The sequence below is a fragment of the Lagopus leucura genome, unplaced genomic scaffold, assembly GCF_019238085.1.
Source record: "Lagopus leucura isolate 7727_CA_CO unplaced genomic scaffold, USGS_WTPT01 Super-Scaffold_100004, whole genome shotgun sequence".
Classification (NCBI taxonomy): domain Eukaryota; kingdom Metazoa; phylum Chordata; class Aves; order Galliformes; family Phasianidae; genus Lagopus; species Lagopus leucura.
The window spans coordinates 28992418-29009155 of NW_024962264.1; the positions used below are offsets into that span (position 1 = coordinate 28992418).

Genomic DNA, 16738 nt, shown 5'->3' on the forward strand with positions numbered 1-16738 from the left:
ATATTAATAAATGTTAAGAAATACTGGAGATCGAAGACATTGTCTGCTAATTTTTCCATGCTGAAAAGTACCTTTTGCACCAGAGACTGTCACAGCTGTAAGAATCAGACCGGTGCACACACAGCACATGGGGAGCCCAGGGACAGATATGCCCAATAACTGGGACTGTACTGACCTTCTCCAAGTGAAAGCACTAGGAGAAGTACTGAAGGTGATTGCAGGTCACTGCAAAGAGAGCTGTGTGCTCCCTGCAGAAAAACTGGGAGAGGGAGCAGCACCACAGCAGTCTGCTAAGAGACAGCTGCTAGCCTTGGCCTTTAGATAACAACAAAACAAAACAAAGAGCTAAGTTTTAGCAACTGATCTATTTTTTTCCTCACAAATTTTGACCTGGCCTTCTCTGCAGGATCTGCAGTAAGATCAGGGTGTGGCCAACCAGCTGCTCCTGACATTGCTGAGCATCCTCTGGCAAGAGTGCTAGAACAGGGTTCACAATACTGTTCATTTACAGCATCAAGAAAACATGTTGGTAAACTTGACAGTACCTCTGAAGGTGGATCCCACCTCCTGAACCCTCTGTAGCTGGTGCCAATATGCTGTCACTGGTAATCTCTGAAGAAACAACATCCTTCATGTCCTTTGTGAGAAGCAGCTTCCTTGTGCTTTCTCAGTGATGAAGTGTAGGTCACTCAAGAACTTCTCACTGTTCATGTCTCTCCCTTTCTTTTTTTCTTTTCTTTTTTTTTTTTTTAACCATTTCTTCCAAGGGTTAATGTTTTTTAGAAACAATTTCAGAACAGATATTGGGCCAAGAATCCATTTTTTGTGTGTGCATTTTTCCTCTGTATCTGCACTGATTTCAGAGACCAGATTTTAGCAAAAAACAGTATTTATTTTTCTGAATCTGCTCAGTCTCTTTTCAGTCATGCACAGCCTTTCGCCAGCATCTTTTCACCTGGGGGCAGCAGAAGAAAGTCAGTTTCACCTTCTCAAGAGCTCCACTGACCACACTCCCTAGACCTCTCACTGCCATCTGCTGTACAGCGCTGTTGGTGTCCCACAGTTTCTTCATCAAGGCATCAAGAAGAGCTTAAGGTTAACAATATCATCTCAACTTGCCACTGAGGTCTCCAAACACATACTACAGGATGACAAGTAGCTCATTTGTCTGCCCATTACAAACTTAGTTTCATTTCGGTGCTGCTGTGATGTATACCGCTCAGTCAGATCACTAGCTCTGCAGTAGGATATCAGCTTGTAGGGGTTACCCACGCTTTGCAGCTTGTTTTGATTGTACATGTGCCAGTTTGAGCTAACTCCTGTTTTCAGCCAGTGTTACTGACTCTCAGGCTGAATCAGAGGTCTGAGTGCATTGAGAACTGTCACGGGACAGCAGCATTCCCATAGCTCAGCTGGGTGTGCAAGAATGCCATTGTGTCATCATGTTAAATACAATCTGTAGGCAAAACAACAAAACATATCTTTTGTTAGCAGTCAGCAAGGTGTAGGAGAGAGCTGTTGGGAGTCAGCAGTGTAGCAGTGAAATTCCTCTCCTTATGTTGCAGTAGGATATAGTTCTGCTTACATTCTATGCTGTGTTCCTCGCTCTTGTTGCGAGACAAAAAAGCCATTTTAGAGAGCTGCATCAGAAGTGAGAGGAACAGAAAATATTAGACTCATAGAACCGTAGAATCATTAAGGCTGGAAAAAACCTCTAAGAAAAAAAGAACCTCTGAAGTCCCCAAGTCCAACCCCCAAACCATCCTCACCATGCCCAGTAACCATATCCCTCAGTGCCACATCTCATCTCTGTTTCCTGAATACCTCTAGGGTTGTCGACAACACAACCTCCCTGGACAGCCTATTCTGTTGCATCACCACTCTTTCAGTGAAGAAACGTTTCCTAATGCCCAAACTGAACCTCCCCTGGTGCAACTTAAGGCCATTCCCTCTTGACCTATTGCTGCTACTTTGTCAGTTATCAATGTGCTAGGCTTAAAAGTGCCAAGCAAATCAGCTCAGGCAGATGTTATACTTCCTTGACAGAAAGGTACTGTCCTCAAAAGACATTTATCTCCCTGAGCATAGCTTAAGCTATGAATTGCCCTGACTTCACCGACTCCTCAGGGGCACATTTGAACTTCTGGATGCCAAAGTCAGAGGTGATGACCTCTTCTGTGAGATTTAGCCTCCTGTCCTGCAAACCCTTAAAGAGATATTCAATCTCTCCAGCGTCTCTAATAGCTTAGCCTCTACAGACAATTTGAGAAGACTAATGGGGCTGTCACAGAAACATATTCTTAAGGGAGCTAGCATTTCTGTGATAAATTGGAGTCTTAGCTCAAAGGTTAAAGAAAAAAAAATTCAAACCTTTCTGCATGGGCTTCTCTTTTGTCTTTCCCATAAAGCAGGAGTGGAACAACAGGGAGAAATGAAAAGGTTCTTCCCATTCTTTCCATCCATTGGGACTAAACGTGATCACATCTGGATATGGGTGCAGTTTGGGCTACCCAATAACAAAGACTTTAGGACTTGGAATGAGTGCAACGCAGAGCCACTGAAATGCTTGAGGGACCAAAGCACAGGATGTGCAAGGTGAGGCTGAGAGATCTAGATTTGCACATCCTGGAAAAAAGGAAGAAGACAACATTCCTATCCACAACTACCTACTTGGGAGAAGATGGAGCCAGATTCCTCTTAAAGACTGATGCTGAGATGTTGAGAGGTTACAATACAAAACATGAGACATTTCTGTTAAATAGTAGGAAGAAATGTTCCCCAGTGTCACAAAAGTCACTCGGGATGTTTTGCAACTGAGGTAGAAACGGAAACCAAGAGCAGATTTGCAAAGTTTTTACTAGAAGTTGGCACTATTCCTCTGTTTGTGTCTCCCAGAGATATTACTCTTCTCTAAAGTTGAAGTTTTCTCAAAACAGGAGTTCTGGTGTTTTGTCACACAATCAGTCTGCTGCTCCTAGTACATCCCCTGAAAGTGCTCAGGCCAGTGTTTACAGCTCTAGGCAGAGACAACGCAATCAGTTCCTAACTTCTAGGCAAAATAACTAACTCATTCTTGGAGATGCTGATAATTCAGCTGGTTACTGCGCTACACAACTTGGCCTAGAAGGCATTGCTTGAAAGTGACTTTCTCAGGAAGACTGCTCCTGATTCCAGTCCTGTTCACAGCCCTCTCTGAAGGAGGAGAGTTTAACTCCACCTGGCCTTTTCTTTCCTGTGTTTTTTATCTTTTTGACTTTTTTACCCCCCATAGGGAGGCTTCTGCTGACATGTATGTGTACATGTTTGCATGTCATCCTCTCTGTGTCCTCCAAGAACTTTTGCACTCTTTCTCCAATCAGATTGTATATAGATCTGATAGATAAATCACAAACTTTGGACCTGTTGCTGTCCCAAACATAACAAAAATGCATTGCCTGATGAAGAACACAGGAGAGAAAGTCAGCAGAAATCCTGGAAATCAGGAGATATTAGTGCTACTGCTCACACAATCATTAAATTCAACTTGCCTACTGTAAAAATATCTTTTGCACTACATGGCCTCAACAGAATTTAAATACAAATCTTGAGTTGATATTGACTGCAAATTTATACTTCACTGATAAGACCATCATCAACTTTTAGAATGTAGTCACATGAAGTGGTTGAACAAGACCTTATGTGAAATACTGTGCAATGAGCTCATCAAGGTCCAGGGGCCTATAGCTATTCTTCAAACTAGCAAGCAGTTGAAGTGGAGGATCCAGTGTTGCAGCCTACATTACCCTTCCCCTATTGCCTTTTCCTCACAGCAGCACAGCATTTCACTGCCCTCACCATGGAGCAGTTAATATACCAGTGACAGCCTGCAAATAACACAATCTTTGACTGCTTTGCAGTGCATGTGGTAAACCAGTGTTCCTCAAGAAAGCAGGTCCTCCTCCCTGCTTCTTGTCTTGTTCCTCGCCCTACTTGGCCAACAAAAGGTCTTGCACCACCCAGCAGACAACTGAATCAGGGAACTCTTACAAAAGACCCAGATGCATTCACCCAGTTGGGTCACCAGACAGCTGACAAACACTGACACAGGGAGGAGGCACTGCAAGGCAGGGAGCAGATGGCAGAAGGGGAAGATCCATGGACATGTCTTTGGGTGGATCAGGGTCTGGGCCGTGCTGTAGGGTTAGTTCTAGGACAAGTTCCTTTCAAATGCAATGAAACCTTTCAGTTGGGCTGAATGTTTTAGGAGGACTAACATAATTTCGTCAGTGTGCGACTTCCATTTTCCAGCTGAGTATTTTCAAAGCTTCTGTCACAACCTCGCTGTGTTTCAGTAGCATTTGGAGCTGAAGTATGAACAATCCTATATACTTCTTCTGCATAAAGTGTTTAACCATAGTTAGCCGCTTCACTGCTGAGCAAAGAAGACAACAAAATGAAACAATGCTGAACTCTTTATTTGGCATGCAGGAACAAAGGAGCTCACGCCTGCAGAACAAGTACAAGTTCCTAGCCTTTGGTTAATTTCTTTGATTTGGCATCTACCTGCCTCCACTTGTACTTCCTCAGGACACACAATCAATCATTCAAATCAAGTATCCGTATGTCAAAATAGGCAAGTTCTCTGCCAACAGCTGCACAGTGCATCAGCAGAACAGTGGCGATGAGAAAAATCCCAGGAATGTGCTTAAGACTATTTTTCAGCGTTTCTTTCCATGTCCAGAGACCAAACATATTCAGAAGAGTAGAATGAAGAGGAGCTCAGAGATAGGAGAATGTGTGTTTTCTGGGCTGTTAAATGGACCAAAAAAATCAGCATTTCTGAAAGACTGAGATCATATAATCATAGAATCGTTTGACTTGGAAGGAATGTCTAAAGGCCATCTAGCCCAATTCCCCTGCAGTGAACAGGAGCACCTACAACTTCACCAGGTTGCTCAGAGGCCCATCCAGCCTGACCTTGAGGGTCTTCTCTGGGTTTTTCTTCTGTGTCACTTAGCATCAATTTGGTTTTCTGTTTGGATCTTTTGAACGCTTAACAGGACAAGAGAACACATTACGATGATATGTATGGATTTCCCACACTTTTCCTCTTTAAACTATATTTTCAGTTATCAGTCAGTTTTCTCCTGACTGTTCATTTACACCACCTGATGTCAGCACTAGGTCTTCAGTCCTCTGATCAGGGTCTGATTAGGGAACTAGCAGAAGGTGAAAAGGAGGAGGGAGATTTCTATTTTCTCACAGCCCAAAGACTGTCAGGAAATGAAAACCTACTCAGGTAACATTCACTTGACTACTTGGTACAGGTTCATCCCAGCTGCTTGTGAGGCAAAAATCAGTTATTGTTGTGAGGGCTGAAACAGCATACAAGATCCCTGCTCTAGCACAATGTTCCATATATGCCTTCAGGCTTGTGTATTGCAGAGTCTAAAAGTAGTGTTTGTCAGGAGATGATATAACACAGTTAATATAATCAACTAGGAGGAGTAAGCAAATGTTTCTTTCCCTCCTCATGAGCCCATTCTTTTGATAGTTTTTTTTAAGGGCACCCTTCTTCCTCTGCACAGAACTGGAAGAATTCCCCCAAATGTGCATATTTTTCTTCTCCTGGGGCTCAATTAGATAATACAACTCCTGTGAGTTTGCAGACCCCCACAGCTAGAACTTAGGAAAAGTTTACCTTGGCTGATCCAGACAGATGACTCCTATACTGTCTTTTATTGACTCTGACATGGGAATTAGCTAGCTCTCAGCTTAGAACAATACAAGTGATTTTAAATTTTCATTACAGTTGCAAACCATAACTTCCAAACACAGAAATGGCAACAAAGGACTTTTCAGCACCTTTGCCTCTTCTACTGGTAATGCAGGAATAGGATAATGTAATTAAGTCTGAAGCTTCAAGTCAACTCTAAATGCTTTTGCTTATAAAGTCAAGAAAAACAGATACCACATCTCTTTGAAAGGTAGAACATGTTACAAGTGCACCAGAATCTTACCGAACTTCTCACTGGTAGATACTAAAAGCCTTTCAAAAAGGGATTTATTCTTTTTTTCTCAATGTAAACATGAGACTCAGTTACAGAGGAAAATGACTTTGTTTTCTGAGGTTTTGTCAGTAATAATGCTCTATCCAGAAACCCATGCTGCTTCTTCAGATCTTTAGATTTTAGAAAATGAAACAACTTTTAAAAAATCGCTATATGATGATAGCAATCAAAGCTGAGACAGATCTCAATGTAATCCTAAGCATGGAAGTGAACACCATAGGTTCATTCCCAAGGCGTCTGTCCACAGAATAAAATTACTGCAAAATACTATCCTGTAGAGTTTTTTGCAGCGAATGTACTTGGATTCAATGATGAGAAAAAACAAGTTCACTCTGCCAAGTTTAATGAGTTTGACTCTTTATCAGAGCTGTAATGACACTAATAATATGCATGAAAAGAAACAACTCCTACAGAATATTTAGATACACAAGCAATAATTATTCATAGATCTCTTCTGGACTTCACTGAGAACCTAAAACAAAATGAGATGCAGAAAAAAAAAAATAAATGCTGCCACCTACTGAGCAATATTAAAACCTATAAATTCACACTTGTCGCTCTGACCAGTCTCCTGTGAGATTTAGACCAAGGTTCCCACAGTTAGAACTCTCCTTTCTGCTCTTGTTCATGGTCCACTGCAACCCAGGACAAACACCAAGACTATTTAAAGAACAGGCTAACACTATGCTGGCAGTGAAGGGGAAAGCAGAAGCCCCTGTTGGGTGAATACTCATGGCTAGCATGTTTGGGTGTTTTCCAATAGCAAGAGTTTTCAAATGCTAGCTATATATATATATGTTTTGAGCCTTACATAGGATAGAATCATATAATCATTAAGGTTGGAAATACCATTAAAATCACCATCATGCTTATGTCTGCTCAAACCACGTCCCTCAGTGGAACATCTTCCCTCTTCTTGAACACCTCTGGAAACAATGACTGCATCACCTGCCCAGGCAGCCTGTGCCACTCCATCACCACTCTTTCCGAGAAGAAATGTTTCCTAATGTCAAACCCGAACCTTCTCTGGTGCAACTTGAGGCCATTGCCTCTTGTTCTACCACTATTACCTGGGATTTGATATACTTTTATCATACCCAGAAGAACGTCAGGAACCCCGGCCCTGAAAGAACCTGCCAGAAACTCAAGGAGAAATGCTTTCTACCTTGCTCAAATCAAAGCATGGTAATGCCTCTGGTTCAAAAAATCTGCAAACTTCCAAAATAGTGTCTGAAGAAAAGAGGCTGAGCATTGCCAAACTGAGCACAACAAAGCAGGGAGCTGGAGTCTGGCAGTCCCTGAGAACACACTCACAGTGTGTGCTGGGCAACAGTGTGTGAAACCTACAGAACATTTTGTTTATGCACGTATCCTTTTTGATGTTTCTGTGGGAAGGGAGAGTCCGGAATTTAATCACTAAAAAGCCCTTGTTTTAGGGCAACGAGGAACAAAATCATTCATACTGATCTGACATTTCTCTGGAACCAGGGGCATTTTTTCACAGCCTATTTCTATCAGGCCTTGAATCAGATCTCTGATCTAAGGATGGTACATACCTCTTGCTTGGCAGGAAACCCGAATGCTGATTTGTAGAGATCAATATTGATTCACATAGGAAAGTGTAGCAAATAAATTCACTCATATCCTCAGAGGCAGCATGCAGCTCTACTTTGCATTCCTCAGGACGTTCACTGGCCGTTCCTTCTTCTTTCTATAACTTTGGCTCGAGCAAACAGCAAAAAATACATATGAGTTATACTTAAAAGAAAGTGATCCAGGTTTGCAGAATTAAAGGCAAGTTAGAAGCACATTTTTGCAACAGTTTCTTATATGAATTAGAGAGAAGCATATCTCCACTGAACTTAAATAAGAGAAAAGTGTATGTTTTGTGTTTTGCCTGTCCTTCCTCATCATTAGCAATAGCTAATGTGACAGCTTTTGACTTGACTGAAACTGATGGCTGCATGTTCTCCTCCCAGTCACATCAAGCCCGTGCTGATCTTGAGAAGTTAGAAAATAGCATAAACAAACAAACAAAAATTATGATCATCAAGTAAAATATTATCCAGCCATCTGAGATCAGACAGAAAAGAGATCCATTCATGTCTTTTTTGCACAATCATGCTATTCAACTAATATAATCCCTTCTTACTCTCATGCAAATGTGATAAGCTAGTGCTTGGCATACGGTCCATTGATGTCTAAAGGTGATGATAACATCCTTGCTTGTTATTATCTAGTTCATAAATAAATACCACAAGTAGATGATGTCAAGTCAACACATCAAGCAATCAAAGGGATGTATGGATTTTAATGCATCTGACAGATCAAATACAGTGGTCACAGAACATTGGTAAGAAATTCAGTCTTAATTTTTAATTTGGAGGAGGCTGGGATTTTATTAATTCCTGTCAGAGTCAGGCATAGCATGACTTAATGCTAAACACCAGCCTCTCTCTTAAGACAAATATTCTTCTTTACTTCAGAGGGAAACATACGTTTAAACCGTTTAAAGAACAGGAAGCAGAAATTACAAAGCACAATTTAAAATCCCACAGCAAAGAACAAAGGTGAAGTTAGGCAATACAACTACAGCAATTACAACAAACCTGAAAAACAGTTTGCCTAACTGATGGATTGTCTAAGTGACAGGAAGGTGAGTAACAGTACAATACACAAAAGCTAAAGTCTAATCCAAGGAGGTTTACAAAAATAAGATTTTGGGAAACTCCTGTTTCAGTTATTCTGCTTAATTATTATAGTAAGATGGGCAATGTATAAAGTTTATGAGTTTACATTTCATCAAAAGGAAATACTTCTAATTTGATTTAGTGGAAAAGTTTATGCTGTCTGATCCAATCATTTCTGGGTATCAAGACTGAGAGGGTTGCAAGACCCAGAGCAGAGAGTCTTATGGCCTCAGTGCCTGGGTATTTCATCATGCTCCAAGCCAACACCTTCCCCTGCAAGTAACTCCTTCCAGAAGCCAATGACCCCAGAAATAGGAAGGATGAGGAAATGTGTTCTATGCATTACCAAACACAGAAATCCTTGTACCCACATTTTCTGTAGATCTCTGCTGAATGAGAGGTGTCTTTTCTTGGGTAAGTCTAGAAAGCAGTAGGACCTGTAGCATGCATGCATCCATACTCCCATTCTACTACTATTCTAAGTTTCCTGCCCTCCAGTGAAGTCACACAAGATCACTTTGTGAATAATTATTCTTTACACTGAGTGCAGACAGGCATTGCCTGTGGGCCCCATGGGTTCAGATCCTTCCAGAAAGGAGTGGTAGCTTGTGCTGCTCAAAATGGAGGTGCTGAAACCTGGCTGCTGCCAGGTAGTGCTGTGGGAAATGGCTCTGGTGCCTCACAAGGAACTGACTGTTCCTGGTAAACTGCCAGGGTATCTCTTCCCTGCCCTCTGATCTGTCTTACATGAAACAATAAATTGCAATTCAGGTTCTAAGTAATGGCTATGTGGTTTAAATACACTCACAGGACTTGGCTTAACTTGGTTTAAAAATGCAAGTTTATTTATTAGGACAGACTACAGAGAAGCTACTTCTAATGAACCGTTTCTATCTGGACTGACTTTGTTCTCATTTGCTTGAAGAGTTGTCATCTGCCTTATCAACACATTCCGTTCTTGTAAATCTGGACATTCTTATTTTCTTCACTGCAAGCAGAACAAAACTATTTTAAGAGGAGAACTACCACACTTCCATTTAACAGACATTTTATAAAGCAAACTTTTCCATGTTAATGTTCAGTTAAAAGGGACAATGTATTTATGTGTTCAGTTAAAAGTAGCAATGTATTTATTCACACTACTTGCAGCAAGCCTCACTGCAAAGTAACTGATGAAAAGATGTATGAATTACGCACACAGAGCTAATAACTTAGAGACAGCCTCACTTCAGGCTTTGTTACCTTTAAGAATCCAATAGAAATCTGAAAACCTGAGTAGTACCAAACCACATGAGAAATCTCACAGCGAGGACTGAAGTGTTCATTGCAAAGCACTAATGCAAGTCAAACTTCACAGTCTGTGTCATGGGAAACAGTTCTAATGCTGGGAATTCTGTGGAAAGGGTCCATATGTTAGGGAGTAACACTTCTGCTTCCTTCTACTCTGACAGGCAAGTAATCTTGCTGAAAAACTAACTCCCATGGATTTTTCTGGATTGTTTCTGACAAATCTGTGTCAGCTTTACTTACTCATTTTTTCCCTCTGGCTGTCGACACGTCTGTCGCTTAATAACTTACTCCAGTACCATTCTACATAGCAAAAATGGGTAGGCTCCTAACAAGGTATCATGACAGCACTTCTTTTCTCCTCTTTTCACCAACTGCACTATATGAGCCCCTTGATTTGCTGGGGTTTCTAAATTTTACTCAGACTGCAGGTTTGCCAATTGGTTTACCAATTTTTGTTCAAATTTTGTTATATTCTTGGATAGTTTGTGATGTACTCCAGTCAGAACATTACCAAGCTCTGCAGATCTGCACACTTGTAAGCATAATTTGACGTGGAAAAGTATTTTAAAATATTTTTTTATAACATTCATTATTTTAAATTTTAAATTCCTTAAATTGTCCTCTGACACCTTCAACATTTTCCTTCTTCTGACCTATGCTCTCTCTACCTTGCTCATTTGAATTGTGTAAGTGATCTTGTCACAATTAACTTTCCCCTTCACCCTGAAGTCAGGAACATACTTCAGTTTTCCCTTTCTTGAGATCTATTTCTAATTTTGTAAATGTCCATCACTGCTGTTCTGCTACCCCCACTTCTCCCCTCAGATAGAAACAAGAATCCTATTATTTGTTATCATATTAATATAAACGGTGCTTCACCATCCAATTTGATTCACGACAGCTCCTCTCAATTTGTAATGAGAACCTGCACTGCAGAGCTTTCTAGCTAGTCACAACAAATGTAACAATGTTTACTAAGGGATGATTTTCTGTGTTTTCAATTTGTTTTAAAAACTATGAAATTATTAAAGGGTAAAATGACATCTCTCAAGGAGGGTAGGAGATCTTATTCTTGACTGTTAGACAACCTGAATGGCAAAACAGTATCTCCTAACATTTGGCATTCTTACTTTTCTCAGTGAAAGGGAGCACAAGAGACTGGATCTTGACAGTAAAATCTTTTCACTAAGAGCTGCATTTCAGCTGGGTCTTTCATGTTTTCTGTGAGTTTCTGATGGAGGGTGTTCAAGAGTCCACTATTGTACACTGTACAATAATACTTGCTATTAAATCTTTAATGTGGCAAATGGAAATTTTACTTGCTGGCACAGGCTGCCCAGAGAGGCTGTGGATGCCCCATCCCTGGAGGCTCTGAAGGACATGTTGGTTGGAGCCTTAGGAAGCCTGAGCTGATGGGGGGTAGTCAGCTCAGGGCAGGGGTTTGGGACTGGATGATCACTGGGGTCCCTTCCAACCCAAGTCTTTCTGTGATTCTATGTTTGTATTTAATGGTAGTGTATGAACTGTGTGCAAAGCCTGTGCTATGACACATTTCTTAATACTATCAGCTAATCCAAACTGAGCCATTTACAGGTATCACGATAAAAGCCACTGCAAGGAATTGACATTTGAGAAAATGCTAGAACTGCTGTTAACAGAAGGTGAGTGAGCAAGAACTCTTCACTTAATGGGGAAGTGAGAGTGAACATTTCCACAGAGAAAGGAAAGTGAGGATGTGCAGCAAGCTCCTACCTGTTGGAAAGGCAGAGCACACACTCGTTGGAGTAGGTCATTCCATCAGTCCCACAGACTGGGTTGTAGTCCCTCGGACATCCAGGCAAACGGCTGTATTTGTCGCATGCCGGCTGGGGAAGACAGACACAGATGAGGTCCGACACAGGAAGGACACCCACAGACAGGCAGGCGGCAGATGGGAACGCAGACGCCAGCTCCCCGGGACAGCAGTGCTGCAGCCCCAGGGCAGGCACACTGCTGGCACAGGGAGCTGCGGGGTCTCAGCAGCAGGCAAGGCTCACTCACCGGGATGCTAGCGGCAGCTTCGGGGCGCAAGAGCAGCCCTGCGGGGAGAGAGGCGGCGTTACCGACCGGGACCCGCCTGAGTTCGCCCCATCCCGGCTCCTCATCCCGCTCCTCGCGCCCTCGCCCGACCCTTTTCCCTCCTCTGCCCACAGCCCTCGGTGCGGGACGGGGATCGTCCCCGCTGCTCCTCTCCCAGCCCCGCCACCGCCCGCTACCGGTGAGGACAAAGAGCAGCAGAACGCGCATCGTCAGCTTCGCCGCCATCGCCGTGCACCAACGGTCGGAGCGCGAGGCGCTACGGGCGCGGGGACGGGGAGACGCCGGGCACGGAGCAGAGGGGCGGGGCACGGAGGGCCTGGGCTGAGCCCTCGGCTGGGGGCGTAGAAGGGGGCGAGGGCTCCTAGCCGGGAGCTGGGGTGTCCGTGGTGCCTCAAGCACCTGTGGAGTGTGGAGGCGTGCAGGCACCCCAAGGAGTTGAAGAGGGATAGGGAACCTTCCCTCGGTATGCGTGATTTGGGGGGGTTCAGGTGCCTGAGTGCTGTCCTTAGAATCACGGTGTCATGAGCGTTAGAAGAGACCACCAGGATCATCACATCCAATCCCCACCCCATCCCCACTGACCACGTCTCTCAGTGCCACATCCACCCTTTTCTCCAACACCTGCAGGGATAATGTCTGCACCACCTGCCTGGGCAGCCTGTGCCACTGCATCACCACTGTCAAAAAATAAACATTTCCTAATATCCAACTTGAATCTTCCCTCGTACAATTTGAGGCCATTCTCTCCCATCATATCACTGTTACCTCGCCACAATCTCCTTTCAAGCAGCTGCAGTGACCCGTAAGGTCTCCCCTGAGCCTCCTCGAGACTGAACAACCCCAGCTCCCTCAACTTCTCCCCATAAGACTTGTGCAACAGAGCCCTCGCAGCTTCATTGCTCTTCTCTGCAACCATTCCAGGGCCTCGATGCCTTTCTTGCAAACAAGCTGTAGGACAACAGGTGGACTGGAAGACCAATCAGCCAATAATTTGCCCAAGAGGCAAAGAGTATGAAGGAGAGATTACTCATTTTCTTCAGCTGTTGTGAGCTAATTAAGGAATAGAAGTAATGCTGCAAACCAGCAAATGGAAAAACAGATAATTAATAAACATCACAATTAAGGAGTTAATCTTTCATGAACTTAATTAGGAATGGTGAGTGAATAGGTACATGGGATGACGACTTTTGGAATATACATTACAGTTGTTTCTTTTCAAACCATTAATGAAGAAACAGTAATTTTAGTGAGCAAATATTGCAGAAGGGAACACGGCTGTGTAATGATCACAGCTAGGAGTTGTTTTTGGCTTGTTTGTTGGGAAGGCTCACAAACTGGAGTGGTACTGGGTGCAATTCTACTGTTCCTAGAGCTGGCCATTTGCTTGTGGTAATAATGGACTAAATCATCCTTGGCTGTCTGCTGTGAAGGCAAAAATGACTGCTGAGTCTTGGTACCCAGTTTCCAGAAATTGACTGGTCACCAGCTAGGGACCTCAGGAGTTGTCTTCACAATTCAGCGTGATGTAGACAAGAAATCCAGTTTTCAAAATACAGAAAACATAAGTTTTCCCTACAGACCAGGAAACCACACATTGGAACAAAAGCAAGTGAACACCTCCCTCATTGAAACATGACTTAAAGCTGCATGGATAGATGCCCATTGCTAAGAGAATACAGCTCTTCTGAGAGCAGCTGAAAGATTCCTTTCTCTTGAAAGAAACTCTCTAACATTCTTATTCTCCTCCTGCACTCTCCTGTGTTGTTTCTGTTTTGCATTTGTTTTAATTGAGTTATGGCTTTTTTTTTTTTTTCCCTAGATATAGGAAACAGCCCTCATTAGAGGCTAATACAGTCCAGAATAAAGGATGCTCACAAACACCACTCTTGGCTGAAGACATTTCCTTCTGACACAACACACCCAAAGTTGGGCGGTATGTCTGCACAGACAGCTCTTTGCATTCCAGCAAAGTAGGAAGTGTGTCTTTTGGGTAAAAGCAGTGGGAGGTAGAGAACATTTTCAGGGCTTGCTGTTTCTGAACTCTTTTTGATGTTCCCAGTTCTGTGGCCTTAGCCAATCCTCAGCCTTTTCATTAAAGAGGAGCAGGCACTTAGTACTTGTGCAATGCATTAAGGAAAGAGGTAGTGGAAACAACCTTTTGAGTGATGAGCAATGAATTGGAAAGTAGACAAAGTAATCATGAATGTTGTTTACCAGAAGTCATTTTGATTTGGTGCAGAAAGTTCAGCATAGACCAAAGGATGGAGTCTAAGGAACTGGGAGTCAGAGGCTGAACATTTTGCTTTGGTCTCAAAAAGCATACTCAAACTTGCTTCTAGTGTGAGCGCTTAGACTGTTATCCCACAGAACTCCTATCTTTCCTAGAGTAATTGTGATTAGAGAACATTCAGTAGTCCCTGTAGCACTGATCAAACTTTTATTCTGGTGTGCATTTGTATTCTGAATTCACTAGACCTTCAGAGAAGACTGTAAAAAGCAATGATTCACTATACATGTACATACATATACATAAATATAAATGACAGCAAGTTATATTAATATGGGTTTGGGGCTCTTAAATGCCTTTGTCAATTTGAGCTTTAGGTATTATGAAGAATCACATGTTCATGGCCTATAGCTTGATGGAGTAGATCAAACCCATGTCTTCTTTATGGATTTTCCCAAAAGGAAAAAGGGAGCGAAGACGTGTCTATCAAGAATGTTACTAGGCATATTTCCTACCATTTCATGAAAGTAATTGAAGTGGAACAAAACAAGGATGAAAACTGAGGTCACAAGACTGAACTAAGAAATCATTACATTCAACAGTGTAATAGAGGAAAAAAATTGAACTGAATTATGAGTTTGGCATAAGAGAGAATTACTTTGTTTAGAAGAATACAGAGTAGACAAAGATCTGTTTAAACCAGAAAGTACAGCTTATTTCCTAATGGATTAGTTTTCTGGGGGGAAGCTGATTGATACGGGCAGAAGTCTCTGAAGGATCCAGGCACCAGCTCTGTTCCTAGCCTTACACTAGATGGTGCTGCTTAGTTTAGCTTCTCTGCCCAATAAGCTTCTCATAAGCAGGCAGCACGTTCAGAGCTCTTCCCTTTTAGCACGCTCTCGTTGAATATTTCTGTGCTTATATGTTATTATCTCAGTCCTTATTTCCCTCCTTCAGATCTGTACAAACGCAAAGAGCTTCTTTCACACTCTTCAAACAAAAGCAATCACCAAATCAAGCTAAATAGCAGTTTTAACTAATAGCCTTTGTAGTAGCCCCTAAGTACTGACAAACTGGGAATTGCACACACTGAAGAGCAAGCCCTTTCATTAAAGCAAAGGTGAAGATGGACATACTTTGTCTCAGGGTTCCTTCTCTTGTGCTGTGATCAGATGGAGAAGTGCTCTTGTGTTCTCCTGTTGAGGACAGCTTCTTCAAACATCATGAATCTTTCTCTGAGTAGCTTGCCTGGAGAAGGAAGAGAGGCAAATTCAGGTGTAGCCCATGCTTTACCTGTATCCTATTTACCCAGCAACATCCAAATTTAACCATAAAGGAATGGATAATGAAACTGCAACGTTTTCTTCCCACCTTTTCTCCATCACATGTAGAAGTCACCTTTATTGTCAATTCCTTCCACATTTAAAATTGGCAGAGTGAAGGTGGACAAAGGAGCAGAAGAAAGAAGAGACCACCAAAACCAGGGGAAATGAAAGCAAAAAGGAGTGAAAAAGCAGAGGTAGCTATTTTTACTTTATGTGCTACCTGCTGGATAATAACATGCAAGGTCTCTCTTCTTGTGAAAGAAATTGGACTTCACGTAGAACCACTTACAAAGAGATGACTTTTGTGTTGCATACAAAGGCAGGCTCCAGAAAGCTTTCTCCAGCCTCCTCTCAGCAAGGCCTGCTCCTCTTTAATGAAAAATTTATTGCACTACTTAGAAAAATCTCTCCACTTATATATCATAGAAATAAAGATGCTTTGTATTTCTTGAATTCAGCTGATTGTACTCTACAGTAGGCAAGGCAGAGGCATCACCTACAACTGTATACTCCATGCTGATAGAGTTTGTACTGAATTCTGCTATTTTCTCTTCTTTATGGGCTCTTTAGAGAGTCCTCCAGCCCCAAGGGACACGACACTACCAGGCATGCATGAATCTGGCTTGACCAAGCAGAGTTGGTTTGAATCCTTCTACTGAAATCCTTTTCCCAGGCTTGGAGAATGCTTGCTTGGATGGCTCCAGCTCCATTTGAAGCATAGGAGCTTCTCATATGTACCTGCTTCTGAATTTCTCAGAAAGAACTACTGAGGGAGCTGACTCTTCCTTTCACAGCTGGTATTTTCTGCTATCAAGCAGCATTCATGTGTGCATATTTGTATATGTATTACCTTTTCTCCAAATAAAAATGTCAACACATAGTGAGAGACAAGCAGGGAGTGACTACGCTGCTGCTTCTTTATCCAACACTGCTCCCTTCATTGAGAGATCTTCAGGAATGACACTGCTGTAAGTTATTGTTCCAGAACACTTCAGATTATGCTCCAGCTGCTAATTTCATACTGAAATGATTGACGATTGAGTACTTCTATGAACTGGCAACTTTAAATGGGTCTGG

At 42.4% G+C, this 16738-nt stretch overlaps 1 protein-coding gene across 1 annotated transcript; it reads right to left on the reverse strand.

Annotated features, from left to right (window-relative positions):
• Positions 1 to 9563: 9563 nt before the first annotated feature.
• Positions 9564 to 12363, reverse strand: SPINK2 (serine peptidase inhibitor Kazal type 2). The gene is made up of 4 exons (XM_042871873.1): positions 12286 to 12363; positions 12071 to 12108; positions 11783 to 11895; positions 9564 to 9728 (listed from the first exon to the last, which is right to left on the reverse strand). The coding sequence occupies exons 1-4, from the start codon at positions 12332 to 12334 to the stop codon at positions 9683 to 9685; spliced, it is 246 nt and encodes an 81-aa protein (XP_042727807.1). The 5' UTR covers positions 12335 to 12363; the 3' UTR covers positions 9564 to 9682.
• Positions 12364 to 16738: the final 4375 nt, after the last annotated feature.

Excerpts from the sequence above, each read along its gene's own strand:
- SPINK2 (XM_042871873.1), bottom strand. The coding sequence starts at position 12,334 with ATGGCGGCGAAGCTGACGATGCGCGTTCTGCTGCTCTTTGTCCTCACC. Across the intron at positions 12,109-12,285 it reads GCTGCTCTTTGTCCTCACCG|GGCTGCTCTTGCGCCCCGAA; the intron begins GTAGCGGGCGGT and ends CTCTCCCCGCAG. Across the intron at positions 9,729-11,782 it reads GTGCTCTGCCTTTCCAACAG|TGAAGAAAATAAGAATGTCC; the intron begins GTAGGAGCTTGC and ends TTCTGCTTGCAG.